The 25,830-nt window shown below is 38.5% G+C and overlaps 1 protein-coding gene across 3 annotated transcripts; it reads right to left on the bottom strand.

Annotated features, from left to right (window-relative positions):
• Positions 1-348: 348 nt before the first annotated feature.
• DCTN6 (dynactin subunit 6) lies at positions 349-25,713 on the bottom strand. 3 transcript variants are annotated; one of them, XM_003984648.5, is made up of 7 exons: positions 25,568-25,713; positions 17,004-17,068; positions 7,508-7,613; positions 5,804-5,892; positions 4,486-4,533; positions 3,332-3,474; positions 449-921 (listed from the first exon to the last, which is right to left on the bottom strand). In XM_003984648.5, exons 1-7 carry the CDS (start codon positions 25,588-25,590, stop codon positions 823-825), a joined length of 573 nt encoding a protein of 190 aa, XP_003984697.1. In that variant the 5' UTR covers positions 25,591-25,713; the 3' UTR covers positions 449-822. The 3 variants fall into 3 exon arrangements, with proteins under 3 accessions (XP_044911253.1, XP_003984697.1, XP_023108200.1); XM_023252432.2 differs by lacking the exons at positions 17,004-17,068; positions 25,568-25,713 and adding an exon at positions 14,478-14,650; XM_045055318.1 differs by lacking the exons at positions 5,804-5,892; positions 7,508-7,613; positions 25,568-25,713 and adding an exon at positions 25,004-25,512 and having other exon boundaries at positions 349-921.
• Between the last annotated feature and the right edge of the window lie 117 nt (positions 25,714-25,830).

Here is a 25,830-nt window from a genome sequence, read left to right as displayed (position 1 = left end):
TTATGTGATTAAGATAAATAATATGTAATTAAGATAAATAATAATAAGATCAACAGTCACTGGTAATGTGCCAAAGTAATTTCATAAATTTATAAATATATCAAAATCTCTTTTAGTTTTATTATCCTCAGAAACTCAGGACTACTCAAGGGCCATTTACTTGTCATTTCCATCAGAGATCATTCTTACTGATTTTGTTTGTATGCTACAGAATACATCTTTTTCTAATACCTGTTTTACTAAAATGAAAATAGATTTTTTTTCTTGGAAATAAGATGAAGTCAAATTAGTTCAACAGCTGCTGAAATTTCACCTGAAATATCAAACCGCTCCAAAGTAACAAAAGGAAAAGATAAACACATTAGCTTTAATATGGCTAGTACACAGTAAAAATTAAAAGAGCTATTTTAGCGAAGTCAACACAAGTAAAAAACTTGATCAAAGTCTGTTCACTGAAAGTCCCGTCACTAGCATTTTTATTGAATACAACATATGCTAGAATATAAATACATAGTAATATGCCCTTTCTTATCACAGGGAATCTTTTACACAACTAAAATCATGGCCAACATATGACAAAAGAAAAATAAACCAAACCTGCAAATTCTCAGAAAAGGAGTAAGGATATAGGAAAATAATGCATTTTATGTAATTACAGAGGACAGTTATAATGAAAATCCATTACTTTCCTCTCTGACTCAATTTTATAAAATAAAGTCAACATGTATTAATCTGTGAATTGCTAAGAGTGCATAAACACTGTGGCCCTCTCAAAAGACAGTGGTCAAAGACAAACTGTTATCTTGATGTTGTATATTGTTCTTAGTTCTTAACTGGAGTTGAGCTTCCTTTCATAGTCTTCTTTAGGTGGTGGTAATTTGGCAAGATTTTCATCAGGAAATCCAGCTGTAGTGTCTGGGGCTAAAAAGATAAGAGAATTAAGAACTGACAAGCAAAAAGCAAGAGTACCAGGCAGCTCAGGGTCAGGGAAGTATAGGTGATTTCCACTGGCTGATTTTTGCTTACCTGTTTTTTGTGGGTTTTTTTGGTTACTTATTTATTTATTTTTGTTAATTTACAATGAATATACATTAAGTTTGGAAATACGAAAAAGCCAAAAGATTTTACATATAAAAATATACATGAGGGCACCTGGGTGACTAAGTATCTGACTCTTGATTTCAGCTCAGGTCACGATCTGCCCTGCGTCGGGCTCTGCGCTGACGACAAGGAGTCTGCTTGGGTTTCTCTCTCCCCCTTTCTCTCTGCTCCTCCCCTGCTCCAACTCACACTCTCTCACACACTCTCTCTCTAAATAAATAAACTTTAAAAAAAAAATTAAAAATATACATGACTCAATTTTCAACCCTGCTGTTACAGGCTTTACGCTGCCCTTGAAAAAGTTAAAAAGTTCTAATCATAGACAACAACCTAAGTAGAATTCTTGGAACGCAGTTTTCCACAGGCTCTACAAGTACACAGCTGTACTCTCTGCTCTTCACTCACCAGTGCCGCCCAAACTTCCCTCGTTGCAAAACTCACTAGGGGTACTTGTGACAAATATGGATGATTATTAGGTCCTTGCCCGAGACATTTTGATTCAGTAAGTTCTTTAATAAGGACTGGTGATGAGTGAGATGTGGAAAACTGTATTCAACTTCAGATATTCTTACTCACTGAATTCTAATCTCTTTTAACCCAACTCCAGTTTCTTTTCTCCTTCTTCAATCATTTTTGCTGTTATGCAGAAAGATAGTGAAAACAACCCTGGTTTGTTTTACTGCCTTTTTGGTCTATAGAAGTAATACTTGCTTATAATAATAACAAAATCCAAACATTACAGAAACAGAATAACCCAAAGACAGCTGGAGTTTTAACATCTGATAAAATATGGCTAAGAATCAGATGCAAAATGATAGATGTCTTGAAAAATATTTTCTTTTGGAGGAGGGGAAAGAGGCTGGGTAACTAAAGAAATATATTGTGTGCCAAACAATGAAGTTCAAAACTTCAATCAGAATGTCTTCTGTCCAAAGGAAGCCCCAAATGCCCTATTTTATCTCCTGTATGAAACTCTAAATACATATTCTTAATTATTCTTGGTTCTTAGTAGGAAGAGATAATTTCTCATAAGCCAGGAAAATATCAAAACACACTTGCATATTCACAAACTGTGTTTATTTTCAAGTCAGCTATGTTGGTAAACTAACAGACGGACCAAAGTTGGTTGGCCAGTATAAATTTGGTAGGATCATTCCTTACCCTTGAGGATTGGTATTTTCAGAGTGAATCAACAGTTTATAAAGTTTGGTGACACATTTTCAGTGAAAATACATTAAGATCAGGAGCAACATCTCTGGATTTTCTTTGCTCATTATCAATTTGTCATTGTCATCTTTGTACATATTTTTGATAATAACTTAAAGACCGAATAATTTCAATGCAAATAAATTCTAGTTTTAGGAATGTTTCTCTGATTTTAATCATTTGCTTTTTATTTTTTTTTTAAGTTTATTTATTTATTTTGAGACAGAGAGAGGGAGGGGGAAAGAGAGTAGGAGAGAGAGAATCCCAAGCAGGCTCCACGCTCAGTGCAGATCTTGTGACCTACGACCCCACAACCATAGATCATGACCTGAGTCAGACACTTAACTGGCTGAGCCACCCAGGCGTCCCTCTCATCTGCTCTTTAAATGGCAAACTTGCTGTCCCATTAAAAAAATTATGTGGTAGTTTTTTGAAAATTAGTAGCGCCAGAATTTTTTTTCTAATTGAAGTATATTTAACATTATTCAAGTGTTATATTAGTTTCAAGTGTACAACTTATCAATTCAATGATTCTATACATCACTTGGTGCTCATTATGATAAATGTAGTCACCATGACAACCATACATTATTACAATTTACTGACTATATTGCCTGTGCTGTACGTTTCATCTCTGTGACTTACTTATTTTAAACTGGAGGTATGTACCTCTTAATCCTCTTTATCTGTTTCACCCATCTCTCTCTCCCCCACTCCACCTCCCCTGTGGCAACCACCAGTTTGTTCTCTGTATTTAAGTTTTTCTTTGTTTCTTTCAGAAAGAACTCCTTTTTGGGGCGCCAGGGTGGCTCAGTCAGTTAAGCACCTGACTTTGGCTCAGGTCATGTTCTTGCAGTTCATGGGTTCGAGCCCTACATCAGGTTCTGTGCTGACAGCTCAGAGCCTGGAGCCTGCTTCTGATTCTGTGTCTCCCTCTCTCTCTGCCCCACCCCTACTCCTGCTATGTCTCTGTCAAACATTAAAAAAAAAAAAAAGAACTCCTTTTAAAGACAGGTTCCAGTACCTGTGGTCGCTCAGTCTGCACCCTACGAAGGCAGTCTGCACCATAGATCACTGTATTCTCAGGGATGACCTCAAATGTATTCAGGTTACAGCAAGCCCCAATGATGCAACCACTTGTCAGGATTACGTTTCTGCCCACATATGCTGCAATAAAAACATAGAAAGAACTGTAATTTAAGACAAATGATTAGAAAGTTACATTTTTCCAAAATGTCTTAAGTATGAAAAAGTAAACTAGCTTTAAGAAAAAAATTAAAGAAAATACTTCAATTCAGAGTTGGTAAAGCATAGAGGCAGGCACCAGACTAGTATTAGATGGATTAAACACAGAGCTCTGCTGCTGACTAGTTGTGTGACCTTGGACAAGTCACTATAAATTCTGAGAAGCTTACCTATGAAATGAAAGATCAACCTACTTACAGTTTGTTGTAAGGAATAAGTGAGATATTAAATGGGAAGTGCCGAGCCCAGGTTTGACACATAGTAAGTATATAATAAGCAGAAAATAACAACGATAATAATTGGTAATCAAATTAAAACAAAAACCATTAAGTAGATTAACAACAAGTCTAACTTTAGTATTTAAAAAAAGAAGCATTATTATTTCATGTCAGTTAGGACCACCAAAGATAAATTATTATTCTAAAGATATCTTATTGTTCAGGTTCTTTCTGGACTTCAGTGGGGCAAGCTCTTGGGAGCTGCTTTCCCGTAGTGGTGACTTTACATGACCTCCTGCCCAGCTCCACTTATGATAAGTTGCTTATATTTGTTCCTGACTGGCTAGATAAAGTAGTCCTGAAATTAAAGAAAGCAAACTGATACAGAAAATGATTTTTTTCTTTAATTCTGCAATTATATTAATCAACTAAATTATCACTGACACTAGTATTTAGCAGAAATCTTTTCAAATCTTTCATCTGAACGTTATGGTTTAATCCAATCCCAACTTATGTACACAGCTGAATTTCTAGTTCAATGTATTAAACACATTATTAGGTTCCTTAAAGGCAAAGATTTAATCTCCTATTTTAGTCCACTTCCAACCATGCCTTCCTTCCACTTTGCCAGAGGTTATACTTGGGTTGTTTTCTAGGACACCACAAAGAAAAAGGAGGTAATCATTTTCACAATAAAATTCTGAATACAGCTTACCTTTTGATTCAATAACATTATTATCTCCCATTTTCATGGCTTGGGAATCTGTAAGCCAGAGTTAAGTAAACATTGTAAACATGTGCATCTTTTCCCCCTACCAATTCACTATATCCTTATCCTGCCCTGGGACAGAGGGTAGGAGCATGGGCAGGGCCACACAGGCTCAGCCTGGTGAGAGCTCCTTTGCTCAGGGCAGCCTGAAAGTAAAGGTTTAATCTTTAAATGTAAGCATCTCTAAGTAGATATAAATGCCTTCTATGTTTTTTAAGGAAATGAGCATCTTTTACCCCCATTCTATAAGTAACATATTTTCACGACTGTTTTAAGAAAATTAAATTTATCACCCAATCACTTAAAGATAACACTGCTAACAGTTTGATATATCTTTAGGTAAATACATGCAATTCCCTTAACATAACTGGGAATCAAACTGTATAAACTTTTACAGCTCACTTTATTTGGTTCAATTAAATTTGCAGGCATTATTCCATACGATTAAAGTCTTTAAAACCATAATTTAAGATGACTGCTTAATGATCCGAATCGTCCATCTTGTGCCTGTAGCTTAATTTATTTAAATATTTTGCTATCACTAAATAGATTTTATTTTCCTCCAAGTTTTTCTGTCATAAAATTATATCTTGCTGACAACATGAAGAGTTTACTAGCTTTTTAGAGTACAAAAATCAAGGAAAGAACTAGTAGCACTCTGGGGAAAAAAAAAACAAAGAATGAAATATTTCCAGGGGTGCCTGGGTGGCTCAGCTGGTTAAGTGTCCGACTCTTGATTTCAGCTCAGGTCATGATCTCATGGTTTGTGAGCTCAAGCCCTGACATCAGGATCCGCTGTTAGCTTGGGATTCCTTCTCTCACTCTCTCTCTCTCCCTCCCTCTCTCTCCCCATCTCTCTTGTTGCCCCTCTCCCCCTTAAAATAAATAAAATAAACTTAAAAAAAAAAAGAAATATTTCCATCCCTTTCTACCATTTCTTTGCAGCAGACAACATACTGTTAACCTAAACTATATAGGAATTGAATGGACAGAGCTGTGGTTCTTAAAGCAGGACAGAAGCCAGGATTCTTCTGTTTCTATGTCTACTGCCATTCAGTCATTGTTACCTATTGTTACCTGTGAACAAGCTGTAACACTAGGAGCAGTGTGTGTGTGTGTGTGTGTGTGTGTGTGTGTGTGAATGCATACTTATAATATACTTGATATATTTGACAGGTAAAATATGATGATTTCTATGGAATAGATTTTGGATATTAAAAACAGCTGGGAAGAATGTTTTACTTTAAACTATTGTAAAGGATACAACAGCCAACTTCAAACACATTATTGGTGCCAATGATCATAGGTTTTGGTTCTGGATCTTCAGCATCAGGGGTGATATTATCAGGGTGACTATAAAAAGAAGAGACAAATCATCAAAGTCAATAATGCAATAAGCAATTCTCTTGTTTTAGAATTTGGGTTCATTCTGTCAATTTGATCTCCATCAAGCTTAAAATATGTAACTATATAAGTAATTTCTTATTCCAAGTGAATTATTTATCATCTATGCTGAAGACTTGATTCTGAGTTGAAAAAGAACTACTAAAAGGTAAAGAAGTCACAGGTAAGTTTAGAAGGTCAGCCTTCCTTTGCTGATTTTTATTTATTTTTTTTATTTTTAATTTTTCCTTTGCTTATTTTTAAAGCTCATAGCCCAGAGAGCCTTTTCCAGGACAAGGTAAAAATGATGCTGGCTATAATTTTTAGCTTATTAAACTGGAATCAAAATCATGCCTGGCTCGAAAAATTTCCATTCTCAATAATCATTCGAGATTGTGAAATATAAACAGAAATTCACGTAATTATTTTATATGCTCTTAGGTAGTTTGAAATATTTGGAACATAAAATGTTTGTGGTCTAAGAGGAAGCCATTTTTTAAATGGTGCATTATCTCTGACAGCTGAGTTACTGCAGAATATAGCTGTTACTAACTTACTTACAATAAAGGTGCCAAAATAAGACTTTAAAAAGAAACTGCTTAATATAGTAAGAAACTCCCAAATCCTAAGTAAGTGTTATGACAAATCAATCTCTTTATCACAGTCAAATATTTTCCCAAGGTCTTTTTTACAAATTCCATACATTGTTGCTATAAATTAGGTATAAGCTTGAATTTCCTGCCAAAATTTTATCTAGAAAGCTTTATTAAATGCTTATGAAAATTTCATAGGTGTTATAGTCTAGCTCACTAAGATCATGTACATGTTTGAATATTTTATTACTTTTTATTCTTGAAAGTTAAAAATTGCCAGGGAGCCTGGGTGGCTCAGTCAGTTGGGCATCCGGCTTCGGCTCAGGTCATGATTTCACGGTCTGTGGGTTCGAGCCTGGCGTCGGGCTCTGTGCTGACAGCTCGGAGCCTGGAGCCTGCTTCAGATTCTGTGTCTCCCTCTTTCTCTGCCCCCCCCCCCACTCATGCTCTGTCTCTGTCTCAACAATAAAAATAAACATTAAAAAAATTTTTTTTAAAAATTGCCTCTAAGGCCCCCAAATTTTCAAATATAATTCTGGGTGCTACCCCCACAAAGCATATGAAAATATATATCAGAGTAAAGCTCATGTGTCTGGGCAGGAGTAATAACAATTCAGCCAGAAGTGAGAAATCTAACCAAAAGACTCTCTTCAAGGGTGGTCAGCACAGCACTTGGTCGCTGGAGTCAGGAAATGTTTGCTTAGCGCACAGAGGAGGTAGTGATACGTAAGGGGAAGATTATCAGACTGAGAGGAGGAGATTCTAGTCAGTCACCAACAAGTTATCTCATCTTGGACGAGTCTCTTCACCCATCTGGTCTCTGGTTTCCTTATTTACTAACCACTTGTGTTGAAAAGATCCTTAATGTTTCTCTAGTTCTAAAATAGTAGGCTTTCCAGATGTCTACCGTAAAAGGTTCCTATAGATAGCTGAATTAATAAAAACACAACCCGAGGTACTTAGTTCAAGGTATCTGAAAGTGTCTTACTCACGCATTTATGATAAGCGCCTGTTCTTCTATTAGGTTACCTTCCCCAATCACTATTGGCCCGGCTTCCGCAATAATCCGTGCTTTAGGGTGGATCACTGTCCTAGGTCCTGTTAAAAATACGGTGAAAAGAAATTATTGGTGGAGGCTACACTTCCAATAGGAGGGGAGAAGGTGACCAAGAGGGGGCCGAGGCTATTGGGAGGAACATTTTCTAAAGTATGTGCCAGGCACCACACTAGGTGCACTTTACAAATGTTATCTCCTCAGCTGTTATCAATAGTAGTTAGAGCCAAATCTCAAGGCAAGGTGAGTGGAGACAGCACAGGCTTTGGAGCCAGACAGCCCTGGCTAACCAACTATTTGGAAGCCTCTGTTATCTCAGCAGTGAAATGGGGGTGGGGAGAATACCATCTTACAGAGGCACTGTAAGGATTAGATGAGATCATGTTTGTAGACACGGTATTCTGGCACATTGTTGGCAATAATATTAATTCCCTTCCCTGCTTTCTCTCATAAAAGTAAGGCTCCCTTTGCTTATAATGTTGGGCTTTCTCATGCTAGTGAACCACATTAACACTTTCTCATGCTTGTGTACTATATAGAGTTAGTCTTCCTATTAAGTGGCTAAGAGGAAACATGGGTGGAATGGGAGAAGGGAAACATGGAAACCTTATCTTTGTTACTTTGTCACCATCCCAATAACAAGCCTAACCACTGGAAGGAGGCAGAGATACTGTTGTGTCTGGTCTAGGACATGATTTTAACCAGTTAAAGGTTGAAAAGGTTACAGGGAGGCAGTGGAAGGAGCCAATATAATTACTGTAATCCTAAGGCTCTTAAATAGGCAGACTGAGGGGACGCCTCCTACCTCAAATTGAAAGGAGCGGGAAGGGGTCTTACCACAACCATTTCACCACCAGGGTGGAGGTGGCCGGCATTGCTTAAACAGGGACACGATTCTGGACAGCTAACACATTCCCTCCCCTGGTTCTTAATTTCCCAAAGGCCTAGCATTTTGGTGATAATGAAATCACTCCTGAGAAAATATAACCTCATTACTGCCACTCCCTGCAACACTAGTCCCACCCACCCCCAATGCCATGGCTATTTTTATTGGTAAATAAGTGGACATAAAGTAACCAACTCTGAAAGTAAGACAGCGTGGGTAGAAGTGTTGACAGGAGGTGGGAAGGTAGTCAGGAAGATGCACTGTCCCTGTAATTCAGTACTCAACTACGTAAGTTAATTTATTCAATAATCATTAGCTGCGTGTGACAAGCAAGATCCAGGGCTATATGTTAGAGGGAAATAAAAAGAAATATAAGCTACTTTTGCCCTTTTGAGCTTGCATTTCTTCTTTATTTTGTTTTGTTATCTTGAAAACTGGAAATACGTAACATACTCACACACGAATGTATTAAATAAGAAGGTGTTCCTGGTGCCCAGAGAACTGGAAGGAACCTCAGTGCAACTTTATTTTTTCCCCCTAACAATGAAGAGCTGGGGATTGATAAGGAGGGTGGGGTCCAAGACAGGATGCACAGTCAAAAGACGCACAGTCTGATAAGAAATAACGTGAGAGTGGCTTTGTTATTTCTGTCACCCCTGGCTCCCCAAATCCTGAGCTGCCCAAGTAAAATTGCTTTGGCAAATTCTCCTATTCAGGATAAAAGATGGGATCTCTTGGGTCCCTGGGAAGATTCTCAAGTTGACCATGATTGTGAACACATGTGCCTTTTTTTCTGTTAAGAAATACACATATTTACAAAGGTAATACATACTCATTATAAAAATTCAAACAAAGAAAAAGTGAAAGATCCTCTCTTTGCGCTAATCCTGTTCCCTAGAGGTGACTATTCTTAAAAGTTTGGGGTATATTATTCCAGACTTAAGTTCCACTATACCCTTAAGACCCGTAAATATCATTGTATATAAATATCTTTTACCATGAAGTTAAAAAATAAATAGAATATAATTTGAAGGTGGAAAAATATGGATTATAAACACATAGTTGATTTTTTTTTTAATCAAGGAATGGTACTTATTATTGTGCAATTTTCTTAATTCACCTAAAAAGTCATGGTGATTTTTCCATAAAAGTACATTTAGCTAGCTCTTCTTTTTAATGGCTGAATAGTACTTCATATCATATTAACATATCATAATTTATTTAACCAAGCCCTTACTGACGGGCATTTAGATGTTACCACTTTTGAGGGACAGGTGCTAAATAATACTGAAACAAACACTGGATTCCTCCAAAATGAGAAATTTCTTACAGGTCTTCCAGCTGTGTGAACCAATTTCCATCTGTAGTTTGCACAATACCAGATTCACACTTTACTTAAAAATGTTCTGTGATAAAAGGGACAAATCATTCTATTTTAGATTCTTTGTAATTAAAGCCCCTACCAGCACCCCACTCCTTGTCTAGAAAGTCTAGACTCTGGTCTCTACCACTTAAAGGCTATATGCTTAATCTCTCAAATGCCTGTTCTCTCATCTATAAAAAGATGAGATCCAGAATAACCTACTTCATTGTGTTGAAGTGTGGATTATACGAAATAATGTCTGAAAGGGAGATCACAGGGTCTGGCCCATAGGTGTTAAAAATGGGAAGTTCATCACTATCTGACACTAAAAGCTAACAAATAACTACCAATAAGCAAAACAACTCCTTCTGGTCTGAGAAACAGAAAAACTCCTCTCCTCCACTCAGGTTATTAGGGTGGTAACTCCTTTTAAACAGTGGGGGAAAATTCACATATTACTGTAAGATAGTAAAAGAAAAGAATAAATGTATTTTCTGTACTGGCATTAAAATCTTAGACGGGGAAGAGATCACCATGCTGTGATAGAAAGCAGATCGTCTGCCGTGGCTAGATAAGTCAGAGGCACTAGGTATTCTGCTGGCCCCTAAACTGCACCTTTGACGACAAGCAGACGTGTAAGAAGTTACTGGAGAATGAACTAGTATGATAAGGTTGTCAATGAAACCTGTCTTTCTTTAAAAATTCCTCTGAAATAGCTTTGAAAATAATTAATATTTTCATTTTTCCCTTTCAAAAATGATCTAATATATGTTAACTATACAAACACAAATTTTAAAAATGAAACTAAACCCAAGTCCCATGTCTTATAGAATTTTTAAATATAATGCCTGAGCTATTTTTTTTTTTAAATGTTTATCTATTTTTGAAAGGGAGAGACAGAGCACGAGCAGGGGAGGAGCAGAGACAGGGAGACACAGAATCCAAAGCAGGTCCAGGCTCTGAGCTGTCAGCACAGAGCCTAATGCAGGGCTTGAACCTCCCAACCCCAAGATTATGACCTGAACCAAAGTCAGACGCTTAACCGACTGAGCCACCCAGGTGCCCCTAATGCCTGAGCTATTTTAAGCAGGTTTTTTATTATTGTTGTTTTCATTTTTATCATAATTAATAAGTTAGCAAGAAGATAACTGGATATCTGTTTATAAATCCGAGGGCCCTGGGATATAATGCAGGATCACCAGCTTACATGAGACACCGCCTCCACCTGGTGGCAGCACTGCCAAACTACAAGTCCTTGTGTTTCAGGACTGAAATAACTTAGAAGGTTCAAGTATCAACTCTGAATTGTGGTTTAACAGAAGTCATGGCTGATAATAAACCGAACAGTTCCCCTAAACCTCTTGTAGGTCTTTTGGGGCAGAGAGTAGAGGGGTTAGTATTCATGTACTTCAGTATATGTGACTGCTAAAATTTTGGTTTCTAGAACTTGCTAAAGGGACATTCTGACTCAGGTGTGTAACCTGCAGTGTGGGCTTTGTCTCTGCACAGTTTTGTGCTGGACATTGGCACCAGTGGGCCCAGGAATCCGAGTGGTATTCCAAGACCTGGGCAGCCACGGCACAGCACACTGAAGTCTGGACACAGACTGCTCCACACTCTTCTACATGTAAGAAGCACTTTTACCTAGAACGAGTCTGATTTCAAACCAAGTTTAAGGGTCTTGAGGTTAAAATGCTTTAAAAATAAAAATGTGTCACTATAGAAAGTTGCTTTTTTTTTTTTTTAAAGGCTGTTGTGAACTTTTTTGGAGCTCTTAACTGGCAGGGTAGTTTGTATGTTTGCTTACCAAATGTGCTGAAATCCTATTTGGCTTATCTCCCTGTTTGGATAAATGTGTCTAGAGCTGATGTTGCCTTACTGGCTGATGAATTATTTTTCTAAATGGTTGGCTGGGCTTGATGCAACACAGCCAGAAAGGCATTCCTTGCATCAAACTTCCATTCCCCTCATTTGGTAAAGGACATTTTTCCTGTCTATCTTTGCCACAGGAAGCTATCTTTGCGTACATTTTCATATGTCAATAAATAGTTCAAAAAGCCACAAGCTCTCTTTGGAAAGTTAAAACAATTCCTTTGAGCTGTAAGCTTAAGTACCTGTAAGAACTGCTTTATATTTGATGAATTTCAAGTCAAGGTCACTGTTCTGCCTTATTAAAAAAGACTTCCACAGTAAAGGGAAGCTTTTGATCTGTATTAAAAACTCTAATGGAGAGAAAGAATAAAAGGGACAAAGGGGTTCCATCTCCGTTTTCCCACTATGTGGAGGTCTGCCTTCCTACCTAGTACCTTGTCCCAACCGAGCCCTGTCCTGAGACCAGGAGACTGACTTTCACCCTATAATGGGACTACAGAAAAGGGGCTTAGAAGTAACTTTCTGAAATGCTTTTCAGCTTTCAAAACAAAATTTAAGGAAATAATGCGCGGTCCAAAAATCAAGGCAGCCTAATTAAAAACAGGCTGGACGCTATGAAACCTTGTTTACCCACATTGTAATTAACAAGAGAGCTGTTATTTTTCCCAAGGTCTGTTTCCTGGCAGCCTCTAAGGAAAGAGGTCAGGCTCCAGCAGTGCCTCAAGTCCTAGGGTTTCTGCTTAAGGACAATGCTTCAAAGCTTCAGACTAGTTTCTTTGATAAACCAAATACCTGATTTTCTAGGAGAACAGATCAGGTTTAAAGTTCTATTACACTACTGAAACAAAGAGAAGGAAAAATTACTTTCTTTCTGAAATATTTCAGAATAGAATAATTTGGTAAAAGTATAACCAACTGGGGGATGTAAAGTTCTGCATAACATTCTGAAAAATCTATTAAACTCAACTACACTTAAGTTTATTGCTACTTGACTGAGAAAACAAAGCGTATTAGGTATTCAAATCTCTATATCCCTAATATAATAGAAAAAGACTTTGGTCTGGTAAATTAAGCAAAAACAAAAACAATAAAAGCCATAAATTGGGGAAAAAGAAAAAAACATGGTGGGGAGAGTGAGTTTTTTTTTTTAATTTTTTACATTTGTTTTTGAAAGAGTGAGACAGAGCACAAGTGGAGGAGGGGCAGAGAAAGAAGGAGACACAATCTGAAGCAGGCTCCAGGCTCTGAGCAAGTGTCCAGCACAGAGCCGAATGCGGGGCTGGAACCCATGAACTGTGAGATCATGACCTGAGACGAAGTCCAACACTTAACCGACTGAGCCACCCAGGTGCCCGGGAGAGTAAGTTTTAATCACATAACTTATCTCTACTCTCTCATTTGATTTAACTTCAGATCTCCCTGGTGCTTTTTAATCTCATGTATTACATCAGAAAAATGAATTAATAGCAGTCAGAAGATTAGGGATATCTTATTCCAAATATAACAATGATAGAAATGGCTATCTAAATACTGATTCTGGAAATTTTCCATTCTTATATATACAGTTAAAGATAAACACAAACAAATAAAACAAAATGATAAGAAACATACATAATGAAAATGAGAGAAGAATTATAAAAGACTGAGCACTGGATAACTATTATCACTTCTGAATCTTTTCCTTAGTTTTAAAAATTGAGATGTTTCTATAAAGAGAGCAAATTTTCCTTGTTTTAAAACACTGGGTCAAAAATAGGCATAAAAACATTAATTTATATCCATTCTATGATAAACTTCAAATCACTAGTTAAAAATTACGACTACTTCTTATGCTAAAAAATCTGTGTTGAACTGTCATTTACATTTTAGCCATCTCTACTATCAGCTACTGGAAAAAAAGTAGATTTAAACACTGTATTCCTTACATAATTTCAACATTTAGGGAAGGTTGGTGATTAAAAGGATAAGGTAAGGGGAGGAGCAAAAAGTAGTGAAAGACAGCAGGAGAAACTGGAAAGTGAGTGCTGACTCCTGATACTCCCACGTCCCAATCCTATGCTGTGGTCCCTGGTCCACCTTTTCTTTTCATAGGAGAAAAGGAGAAAAGTAACAGGAGTTTTTTTTTTTTTTGTTTTTTTTTTCAAATCTGAAATATACCTACAGACAAACATGTACCTACACCTGTGTGTACATTTTTGCCAGCAGAGGTTTCTATACTATCTATCTATTATATAATAGGTATACCATACTTCGTTAAAAATGAGGAAGAAGTAGAAATGAAAGGGCAAGTTTGTGTAATTAGCTACATTATTTTAGCCTTACTTTCCTTCTAATTAAAAATACTTGGGGGTGGTTCAGTTGGTTAAGCTTCTGACTTTAGCTCAGTTCAGGACCTTGCAGTTCCAGAGTTCCAGCCCCATGTCAGGCTCTGTGCTGACAGCTCAGAGCCTGGAGCTTGCTTCGGATTCTGTGTCTTCCTCTCTCTCTGCCCTTCCCCTGCTCACACTCTGTCTCTCTCTCTCAAGAATAAATAAACATTAAAAAAAAAAAAAAAAAAAGAATACCTTGTGAGTGGGGTGCCTAGGTGGCTCAGTTGGTTAAGCGCCTGACTCTGGATTTCAGATGAGGTCATGATCTCACAGTTCATGAGTTTGAGCCCTGCATCAGGCTCTGCACTGACTGCTTGGGATTCTTTTCCTTTCTCTCTCCCTCCCTTTGCCTGTCTCTCTTTCTCTCTCAAAATAAATCATTAAACTTTAAAAACAAGAAAAAAGAAAAAAACAATACCTTGTGAGCTAATGAGAGGGTTATTCCTCGAATCATGATGAAAACCATAAAAATACCAGATTAAAGGGACTTCTGGGCGGCTTAGTTGATTAAGCATCTGACTTCAGCTCAGGTCATGATTTCACCGTTCAGGAGTTCAAGCCACGACGGCTCTGTGCTGACAGATCAGAGCCTAGAGCCTGCTTCAGATTCTGTGTCTCTCTGTCTCTCTCTCTCTCAAAAATAAATAAACATTAAAAATTTTTTTAAAAATACCAGATTAAAAATAATGCAGAACAACATCTTTGATAAACATGTGGCCATCATGATTTCTCCTCATAAAAAGTTTGCAAATGGTTTTAAGAATTAACAAAAAGTTAACATAGCACTGAAAAGAAACTGTGTCACCTTCTAAACTCTGAAATACTGTCAATCTAAAATAAAATCCAACCTAGAAAATTCCTAATGATATTCCATAATACTGGTACAATCTTTACTTGTTTTATAAGACATGATGTCTAAATTGGTTGGAGGCTTAGACTTACTAAAATTCACAATTTTTTTTTTCCTATTAAAGATAGTGTTAGCAGCGCCCGGGTGGCTCAGGCAGTTAAGCGTCTGACTCTTGATCTCGGCTCAGGTCACGATCTCACAGTTCATGAGATGGAGCCCCGCATCAGGCTCTGCGCTGACAGTATGGAGCCTGCTTGGGATTCTCTCTCACCTCTCTCTCCAAATAAATAAATAATACAACAACAACGGAAGATACTGTTAGCATAAGGGACCAGGGCATATTTTCTCTCTGAAATTGTACTTAACTCACTGAAAGCTCTACTCTGGTAACATGCAGCTGCTAGTAAGGATGGACTCATGTTAGCTCGTAAAGCTACAAAGGCACAATATGCAGTGAAAACGTACGTAAAAGAACTAGTGGCTAAAATGTAAGTTCAGGGGAACTTAATCATGTCCATAGAAGCAAGTTACCACATGTTAAACTGTTAATTTGATTTCAGTGCTGGACCTCACCTCCAGCAAGGCTACATACTGCTAAGATTTAACAATGTGGTCAGCTAGTGTTAGGTTTCGGGCAATGACTTTCACAAATATTCTCTTACTTAATCCTTCAAAAAGTGCCTGTAAAAGTGGGCACTCCTATTTTGCATGTCGAAAAACCTGCTCCTTGCCACTAGATATCCGTTCTTCCCTTTCCCTGGTAGCTGAATCCCACTGGATTGGGGGCAGCAATGCAGCCAGTTCAGACTGTATCTCCCAGCTTTCCAAGGCTGAGACTAAGTCCAAGGCATCAGACATACAAAGACAGAACGTGTGAAACTTTCAGGAAGACTATGTAAAGGAAGCTGATCCAACTTGGAAGTACACCCTTTTGTTTCCACTCCTCCCCTTTCTTCTTCTTTTTTTTAGTATTTACTTGTGAGAGAGAGAGCGAGCGAGCGCATGAGCTGGGGAGGATCAGAGAGGAGAGGGAGACACAGAATCCGAAGCAGGCTCCAAGCTCTGAGCTGTTAACACAGAGCCTGACTTGGGGCTCAAACTCATGAACTGCGATATCATGACCTAAGCCTAAGTCGGATGCTTAACGGACTGAGCTACCCAGGTGCCCCAAATCCTCCCCCTTCTTATCAAAGATCACTCTTGGTGCTTTAGCTATCGCATTCGGGCCTACAAGGCTGGAGCTCCTGGACAATCAACTGACCAGCCCTGAACTGCCTACCTCTAGACTTATTTATATAAGAGAATAAACTTTTGTGTGTTTAAGCCACCACTATATGCAGCTGAACCTAATTCTAATACACACACTTACACAGATGGGGAAAATGAAGGCTGGTGAGGTTATGTATAATAATATGTGCAAGGTAAACCAGCAGGTAAAGAGCAAGGATGCTAACCCAGGTCTGTCCGACTCCATGGTCCACCTCGTACTAACTACCTAGTAGTGTATAAGCTCCATGAAGGCAACACCTTTGTCTGCTGTGTTCATCGCTGTGTCTCTAGTGCTAGCACAGCACACACTGTAGTACATAATAGATGTTTCTCAAATAAATTAATGACTCTATTACATCGCCTCATTCCTTTATCAGAGAGGAGTTTTCAAAATAGAGAGTCCATCCAGGTGCCTGGCTGGCTCAGTCAGTGGAGCATGTGACTCTTGATTTTGGGGCTTTGAGTTTGAGCCCTACATTGGGTGTAGAGATTACTTAAAAATAAAATCTTGGGGTGCCTGGATGGCTCAGTCAGGAGATGTGACTCGATCTTTGGGTCGTGGGTTTAAGCCCCATGTTGGGTGTAGAGATTAGTTAAAATAAATAAATTTTTAATTAAAAATAAAATAAAATAAAATCTTTAACAAGTGCCCATCACACTTACTTCTTTTAGAAATACTAAACATGGGAGAAATACATCATTTTCTCAATAAAATTAGGACGTCAATGAAACAAATATATAACACCTAATTAATTGTAAAGCATTGAAATAAATTAAATTACATCAATTTTTGAGGAAAAAACCACTAATAAACAATTTCCTTACCTATGGTTACATCACCCCGGATTTCACTTTCTACACATACAACTGCTCCAGGAGCAATCTTCACACTGTAGGAAGAAAAAGGTAACATTCACCGTGGATAAGTTTAAAAAATATTGATATAGGGGCGCCTGGGTGGCTCAGTCGGTTAAGCGGCCGACTTCGGCTCAGGTCATGATCTCGCGGTCCGTGAGTTTGAGCCCCGTGTCGGGCTCTGTGCTGACAGCTCAGAGCCTGGAGCCTGTTTCAGATTCTGTGTCTCCCTCTCTCTGACCCTCTCCCGTTCATGCTGTCTCTCTCTGTCTCAAAAATAAATAAACGTTAAAAAAAATTAAAAAAAAAAAGTTTTACTTGAAAGACGTAAACAAACATAAGTCTAGTTCCCCATCAACCCTCAGTTTGTTCTCAGTATTTAAGGGTCTCTTATGGTTTGCCTCCCTCCCTCTCTGTAATCCAACCTATCTTAAGTCAAAAAAAGTAAAAGCCAGAAAATGGACAGTATACAATACACCACTATTTTTGTAAAAAGAATGAATATTCACAATACATAACAACTGGCAAGGTAATATTAATATAGAAATCAACATAGAGAATCAAAATTTACAAATATTCTCTATTTATATTATAAATCAGCTTATCAAGTGATATAAACTGGAGTGCAAGCTGTTCAAAATTACTAAATTCCAAATAATTTGATGCTTTTTGATATTCTGTGATGTCCTGTTTGACACAGCTGAATCTAGCTGAATGCAGCTGTAGCTGAGCCATGAGCTGACGTGAAGAACTGTACCAAACGACTTCCCCATTAAATTGACAATCATTTGGTAACTTGTTCTAAGTATTTTTCTTAGTAGGAATGATATTATTCATGGTTAAATGTGCACTCGCTTCTATAAAACAACAATACCATTTTAGATATTTTGACTTCAGAATTCTATTTGGATTTTTCAAAAATTTTGATTTCCAGTCGTTCACTGCAAGTACACAGAAATACAATATAATTTTGTATATTGACTTTGTATCCTGAAACTTTGCTAAACCCACTGAGTTCAAGTAGATTCTCTGGGATTTCTCACATAAATAATTTTGCTGTCTGTGAATACGCAGTTTTTCTTCTTTTCCAATTATTTATTTTTCTTGCCTTATTGCCCTAAGATTTCTAGTATAATGTTTAATATCCTTAACCTGTTCTAGTTCTACGAGATCAACAAAACCTATCAAACTACTTTTCTAAGCCATGAATTTTGCATTTTAATGTTTATTTTTGAGAGAGAGCAGGGGAGGGGCAGAGAGAGAGGGAGACACAGAATCTGATGCAGGCTCCAGGCTCTGAGCTGTCAGCACAGAGCCCATGCAGGGCTCGAACCCACCAATGGTGAGATCATGACCCAAGCTGAAGTTGGACGTTTAACTGACTGAGCCAACCAGGTGGCCCGATTATGCATTTTAAATAAACTATTAAAACCTGATATATAAAACAGCTGAAACTTTCTTGACCAAAATGTTAATATCTTGACTGATTTGTTAAGTTTTCTAAAAACTTGTTTTCAGAACTTTAGCAAATGTTTTTCAACCAGTAAGAACCAGAAATGTAGAGTGCAGTAATCACTCGTATTAAGTTCTATAAATATTCATGTATGAAAATACTGATTTTTAACTGATAGTAGATAGTATAAAAATGTCAATGATACTTTCTATTTGTTTTTCATGCCTTTTTTTGACATTGCTTTGATAAAAAAAAAATTGTTACTGCCAGGTTTTATTTTTCCAAATGTTTTACTGTGAGATGGGTTCATTCACTTTTTAAGTCTGTCCTCTTTGATGAATGCAAATCTTCATTACATGTAACATGAACTTAAATAGGACATGCTTGCCATTCTAATAAAATACTTGTGTTTAGCACAGTTTCTTTGATATAACTTTTGAGCATCATTTACAACTGATGCAACCAATATAGCTGTTCTAGTGTGTAACTGCTGAATATTTGTATTTGCTTCAATATTTCCAAACTATCTCTGGAGGGACACAGAAGATACTAATAATATTCACTGCCTTCTGAGAGAGGAGCTGGATAGCAAGGACACAATGGTAGATGGAAAATGTTTTTCTTTACATCCCCATTTTTTAACTGTTTGCATTTTGAAGTCCACAAATGATTACCTATTCAATATATAACTAAATAAAACAAGACAGAAAAGAGATTGATAAAATTTTCTTAACAGCAGGTGCCAAGGGGATCCTGGATTCATTTCTATAACTAGGCTGAAAATTTATCCTTATTTCCTTAAAAAAAGTCTCCCTCAAATCATGATCCTTATATGCCCTCCCCTACCTATAAATACTTTCTTGTAACTCGTATCATTTAATGAATTTTAGACTCCTAGTTTCCCTTTTTAAGACCAGTTTTTTTGTTGTTGTTCTTTAAATCACTGTTCTCACTAATTCAGCAACAATCTTTCTTAACCCAGGATAAAATTATTATTCATTAGTAACACTCTCATTACTTCCAATCTTCAAATAAACAATCAGCTATCATAAATATAACCCTATCATGCCGATTCACAATGGCATTGGTTATAGTATTTCTAGGCCACTGTCTGTCACTGTTCTGTGTTGTATTACATGAAGGATGGTTGATACTGTATTAGTAGAAACATGACACAAGTCAATGTAAGTAAGAAATAAAAGGCTATGTTATGAAATAAATGCAAATAATTGGAATATTCAGTATAATCACACTCCAGTCCATTTCCTGTATTAGTTTGTTCAGGATAATGAGGTGTTTTTGCTTTTTCATTTATTTTGGCTATCAGATGATGTATCTGTAATTTAACTGAGACATTTGGACACTTTTGATGATAATTATCAGGATACTTCTTAGAAAATACTGTACCAATATGCATCAGGAATCAACGTAGTCACAATGTTTGACCTAGGAAATCTATTTCTGGAGTTCTACCATCAAGAATTCAACAGGAGGAAAATATATGCACAAATTGGCAATGTTATTTAGAATAATGAAACCATAAAAGGAGAGAAGTAATGAAATAAAATGTAATCAACTTACTGGAATACTATACAATCCTAACAATAAAAACAAGGTAAAACTACCTTTTTATAGAAAAAGTTTGCCCCTCCCTGCGGTACTGCACCCAAGAAATCAGGCCCAGACGTAGGTGATGAGGACTGGCTGAGCAACAGTGAGCCCACCATCTCCCCTTCCCCTGTGTGCCTCCCTATCCTCATACAGAATTTTAGGCAACAGGGGAATAGAAGAGGATTCGTTTCCAAAGAAACTACCAGACAACATGAGTTCTTCAATGAGAAGTTCAGCTTCCTGCCTGATTTGCTCCACCCTGAAGCACATCAGAAGGTAAGCCTAAGGCGTATACCTGGAGCTTCCAGTTGTTTAAGTTCTCATCCTTAATAATGGACAGAGAGCCAGAGATGATTAGATAAATCAGGAAAGCTTCCAACTAAAAAGGAAAAAAAGCAAAACAAAGGAAAAAATAGTCTGAAGAAACACAGACAATTCAGGTAGTAAAAGTAAACTTAAAAAAAACCAAACATATAATTCACGAGAAATAAAGGACTACTGCATTAAACAAGACAGAAGTCTATGAAAAATAAACAGTCTAAGAAAGAGTTCCTAAAAATTAAAAACATAACCAAAATGTGAAATCACTAGGAATGTTAAAAAAAGAGCTCTTCCAGAAAGTAGAACAAAATGCAAAATAAAATAAAATTGATAATAGGACAGAAAAAGTGAGAAAATTAGAGTACCAACATATGAGGTACAGAATCCAAATAAATCTTAGGGCACCTGAGTGGCTCAGTTGGTTAAGCATCCAACTTTGGCTTAGGTCATGATCTCACAGTCCATGGGTCCAAGCACCACGGTGGGCTCTGTGCTGACAGTTCAGAGCCTGGAGCCTGCTTCCGATTCTGTGTCTCCCTCTCTCTCTGTCCCTCCCCTGCTTGCACTCTGTCTCTCTTTTTCAAAAACAGAAACAAAAACAAAAACAAAAGAATCCAAATAAAAAGGAGAAAATAATTTATGGAAAAAACTATTAAAGAATAATACAAGAAAATTTCCCACAGACTAAAGAATATTAATCTCAACCCTAAAAGGATGTGAATGCAAAAGGCCCATGCCAAGTAATATCATCTTAAAATTTCTGAATGCTATGAAAAAGATCCTTAAAGTTTTCAGAACAAAAACCCCAAACATCAAGAGAGGTTAAAATAATCAGAATGGCATCAGAGTCCTCAGTAGCAATACTAGAATTTAGAAGACCACAGACAATCCCTACAGAATTCTAAGTGAAAACTATGTTCAAACCAGAGCTATCCACACAGCCAAACTAGCGATCAAGTTTGGACAGAGAATAAAGACATCTTCAGACTTGCAAAAACTTTAAAAAAGTACTCTTTATTGGGAAGTTGCCGAAGGATGTACTAAGCTAAATAAAAGTAAGCCAATAGATAAGATAGAGTCTAGAAACAGAGGCTCCAGTGTGTTAGTACAAAGGGAATATCAGGACAACAGCCATGCATCAGCCTCAGAGAGCAAAGATGATAGAGGGTTTCATGGGAAGATCTCCAAAGGGGAAAAAAAAAAAAGACAGATTATGTGATAATTACTAGATATTTGATATATCTGCTATATCTGTTAGAAGATTTGAAAATCATCAGTACATAGAAAAGTAAGGCAATGAAAAAAGTGAAGTCATTTTGTTAAATTTTATATTAATTCAGGTTGAGGGTCCACAGAAAATTCAGGAGAAAGACTCAGTAAGAAAGTAAAAACACAGAGCTCATGAGAGTTCTAGATCAGAAAGATAGCTCTGACAAAAATGAACTATTAGGACTTCATCAAGATAAAAAGCTTCTGCATAGCAAAGGAAATAAATCAACAAAACTAAAAGGCAACCGGCAGGAACAGGAGAAGATATATGCAAATGACATATCAGATAAAGAGTTAGTATCCAAAATCTATAAAGAACTTACCAAACTCAACACCCAAAAAACAAATAATCCAGTGAAGAAATGGGCAAAAGACATGAACAGACACTTTTCCAAGTAAGACATCCAGATGGCTAACAGATGCTCAACATCACTCATCAGGGAAATACAAATCAAAACCACAGCGAGATACCACCTTACACCTGCACCTCACACCTGTCAGAATGACTAAAACCAACAGCTCAGTCAACAACACATGTTGGTGAGGATACGGACAAAGAGGAACTCTTTTGCACTGCTGGTGGGAAGGCAAACTGGTGCAACCACTCTGGAAAACAACATGGAAGTTCCTCAAAAAATTAAAAATAGAACTACCCCATGACCCAGCAGTTGCACTCCTAGGTATTTACCCAAAGGATACAAAAATACTGATTTGAAGGGGCACATGTACCCCAATGTTTATAGCAGCACTATTAACAATAGCCAAATTATGGAAAGATACCAACATCCATCAACTGGAGAATGGATAAAGATGTGGTGCACACACACACACACACACACACACACACACACACACACACAATGGGCTATTATTTAGCAATCAAAAAGAATGAAATCTTGCCATTTGCAACAATGTGGATAGAACTAGAGTGTATTATGCTAAACAAAATAAGTCAGTCAGAGAAAGATAAATATATGATTTCACTCATGTGGAACTTAAGAAACAAAACAGATGAACATAGCGGAAAGGAAGGAAAAATAGAGAGGGAGGCAAACCATAAGAAATTCTTAAATATAGAGAACTGAGGGTTGCGAGAGGGGTGGGGGGTGGGCTAAACGGGTGATGGGCATTAAGGAGAGCTCTTGTTGGGATGAGCACTGGGTGTAATATGTTAAGTGATGAATCACTAAATTCTCCTGAAATAATTAAAAAGAGAGAGAAATATAGCTCTGAAAGTCAGCAGAGTACAAACTCTTTAACATGTCTCTCCATCATTTACATTCTAGAACCCCCCTAAATATTCCCTGATACAAGTGCAAAGTGACAGCAAAAAAATATATATATATATATATTTTTTTAACGTTCATTTATTTTTGAGACAGAGAGAAACAGAGCATGAACGGGGGAGGGTCAGAGAGAGGGAGACACAGAATCCGAAACAGGCTCCAGGCTCTGAGCTGTCAGCACAGAGCCCGATGCGGGGCTCGAACTCACGGACTGTGAGATCGTGACCTGAGCCGAAGTCGGCCACTCAACCGACTGAGCCACCCAGGCACCCCAAAAATATATTTCTTAAATCACACCCACTTCCTTACTGATAGGGAAAACTAAAAAAAAGGAGACACAATTTTTTCTTCTACAAATTTCAGCAAACAAACCTTCCTACCACAAAGCATTTTTTAAAGCTCTAAGTAAAAAGTATATCAAACAAAAACTAGTAATTCCTGAGTCTATCTAAGAAATACTTGTGAGATCAGACACAGCTATATCTGTTTGCATCATTTTGACATACACTGACTTTCTACAAGGCACAAGTTAATGAAATTCTAAAAACGATGCATCGGGGTTACGTGTCTGACTCTGCTGAAGTCACAGCAAAAAATACAATCTTTCTACCAAGTACAAGAAAAACTTCAGTAACATGGAACAGAAAGCAGAAAATGGCCTGACCTTCTCATCTTATAGATGAGGAAACTGAAGCCCAGAGACTAGAAATTTCCTGAAGCAGTTTGTCCCTGAAGCATCATTATCCTAACACCAATCATTTCTTTTCTGTTAGTTGAAAGTTTCTTGGAAACTTCCTGACATGTTGGGTATTTTTCCTGTGAAAACTGAATGATGCTATCCTTGAATGGATCACCATTTGAAAATGCTATTCCAGGGGCGCCTGGGTGGCTCAGTCGGTTAAGCGCCCGACTTCAGCAGGTCACGATCTCACGGTCCGTGAGTTCGAGCCCCGCGACAGGCTCTGGGCTGATGGCTCCGAGCCTGGAGCCTGTTTCCGATTCTGTGTCTCCCTCTCTCTCTGCCCCTCCCCCGTTCATGCTCTGTCTCTGTCTCAAAAATAAAATAAACGTTACGAAAGGTTTTTCAAAAAAAAAAAAAAATGCTATTCCTCTGATGTTTTTCATTTAGAGTGGGTTTGTGTGTTAAAATAATGCAATCTTATTAAAATGCCTCTTGTTTTAGACCTTATTTCCCATTTCAAGTTTCCATTCCCTCAGCCTCCCTCTATGATTTTTTTTTTTATGAAAACAGCACTAACATATAACTTGTCCTAGACAAGTGAGGATAGGAAAGATTCCCAAGTGTCCCTCTGTCCAGTTTTATGTCTAAGGGAGAGGACCCAGGCAGAGTTTGTGGTCCCATCAGCATACTTCTCCATGAGGCAGAAAACAATTAAATTCATCACTAGACCAACTACAACGTGGTCCAATCATCTCTGTGTAGACTCCACTGCACCTCCGAGTGATGAGGCTGAGGGGGCTCAGGCAGCTGAGATGAAAGGCTTAGCTGAGCACCTATTTACATAACAAGCCATCTGGGGAGCCTGGGTAGCTCTTGATTTCTGCTCAGGTCACGATCTCACAGTTTGTGAGTTCAAGTCCCACATAAGCTGTGCTGGCTTGGGATTCTCTCTCTCCCACTCTCTGCCCTTCCCCAGCTCTCTCTAAATAAATAAATACACGAAAAAAACCCCAAAACACTCCACTATACATGGCTATATACTGCACACAATTTTCAGAGTATACCTGGTTCTCTTTAGCTTATGAAAAAAGATTATAGTTACCTGCCTCCATAGAAAAAAAAAAAAAAACCTAAATTTTAATTTACTGCAACAGAAACAAGGTGTGTCGGTTTCCCGTTCAAAGAGAGGCAGCAGAGGGTGCTCAACGCCGCTGCTTTCCGAAATCGTTAACTTAAGCAATTCTCCCACCCAAGCTGTTCGCAGCAGTGAAGGCTGTTGGGAGGAGCCCCCACTGCTGTCCTCACACATTTACAAAGTAGCTTAGCCACGCCGAGCAGAATGTCTCACACTGTTCCAGCCCAGGCGCAGTACCCCTTGTGACGAGCGACAGCGATGGGTTTACACACACTGCACCCACAATGGGCAAGAGGGTTCTGGGGTGCGGCCAGCACTACCGTGGGTGTCTCAGAACGCACAGCAGAGAATACTGCTACAAGCCGCCCTCCTTGAACAGCTGCATCAAACAGCGCCGAACTGGGGGACAGGGGGTGAGGGTCGGAGTGGGGGGGAGGGGTCCCTCCGGGTCCCGAGGAAGCGGGCGACGCCATTCTCGCCGCGCAACGCCTCTCGGAGACCCTTTCCGCGCAGGCGCGTTCTGGAGGAGGGCGGCGCGGTGGCGGTGGGATCGAAGAACAAAAACCTTCCAGGCACCGATTCCTCATCCCTTCCCAATCCTCCCTTACGCCCGCTTCGTCGTTTTCTCCCTCAGCGGCCGCCAAGGCTGGGCTTTAAGAGCCATCCAGGCCGAGCGCCCGGGATAAGACATCATCTTAGTCCCTACCGTTGGCGACCAGGATCAGATTCCACTCATGTGGAGTCTAGAAATAGACTTTTCTCAAACAACCGACTCACCTCTTTTGAGCCTTCTCCGCCATGGTTTGGACCCTGTCTCCAGTTGGAGCGGAGATCGACACAGCCGCCTGGGTCCAGCGATGGTCTCTACAAGCGATTGGAGCGCCTGGCAGGATCGGGATAGGGCAGGGGCGGGCCTGCCCGGGGGCGGGGCCTGCCGGGGCTGGTGGTTGCGCCACTCCCTGCCTGAGGAGGTTTGTGCGAGGCGACCTCGCGTGGCAGCTGGCTTATTTTTAGCGCAGTCCAGAGATGGATAGACTCGG

The sequence above is a fragment of the Felis catus genome, chromosome B1 (genome assembly GCF_018350175.1).
Source record: "Felis catus isolate Fca126 chromosome B1, F.catus_Fca126_mat1.0, whole genome shotgun sequence".
Lineage (NCBI taxonomy): Eukaryota > Metazoa > Chordata > Mammalia > Carnivora > Felidae > Felis > Felis catus.
This window is presented reverse-complemented; position numbering and strand designations above follow the sequence as displayed.

What these genes read in the sequence shown, in the direction of transcription:
- DCTN6 (XM_045055318.1), bottom strand. Translation starts at nt 25,377, where the DNA reads ATGAGGAATCGGTGCCTGGAAGGTTTTTGTTCTTCGATCCCACCGCCA. An exon ending in TAATGTTATTGAATCAAAAG is followed by an intron (nt 3,475 to 4,485) that starts GTAAGCTGTATT and finishes TTTTTATTGCAG; the next exon opens with CATATGTGGGCAGAAACGTA. An exon ending in TGCAGACTGAGCGACCACAG is followed by an intron (nt 922 to 3,331) that starts GTACTGGAACCT and finishes TTATCTTTTTAG; the next exon opens with CCCCAGACACTACAGCTGGA.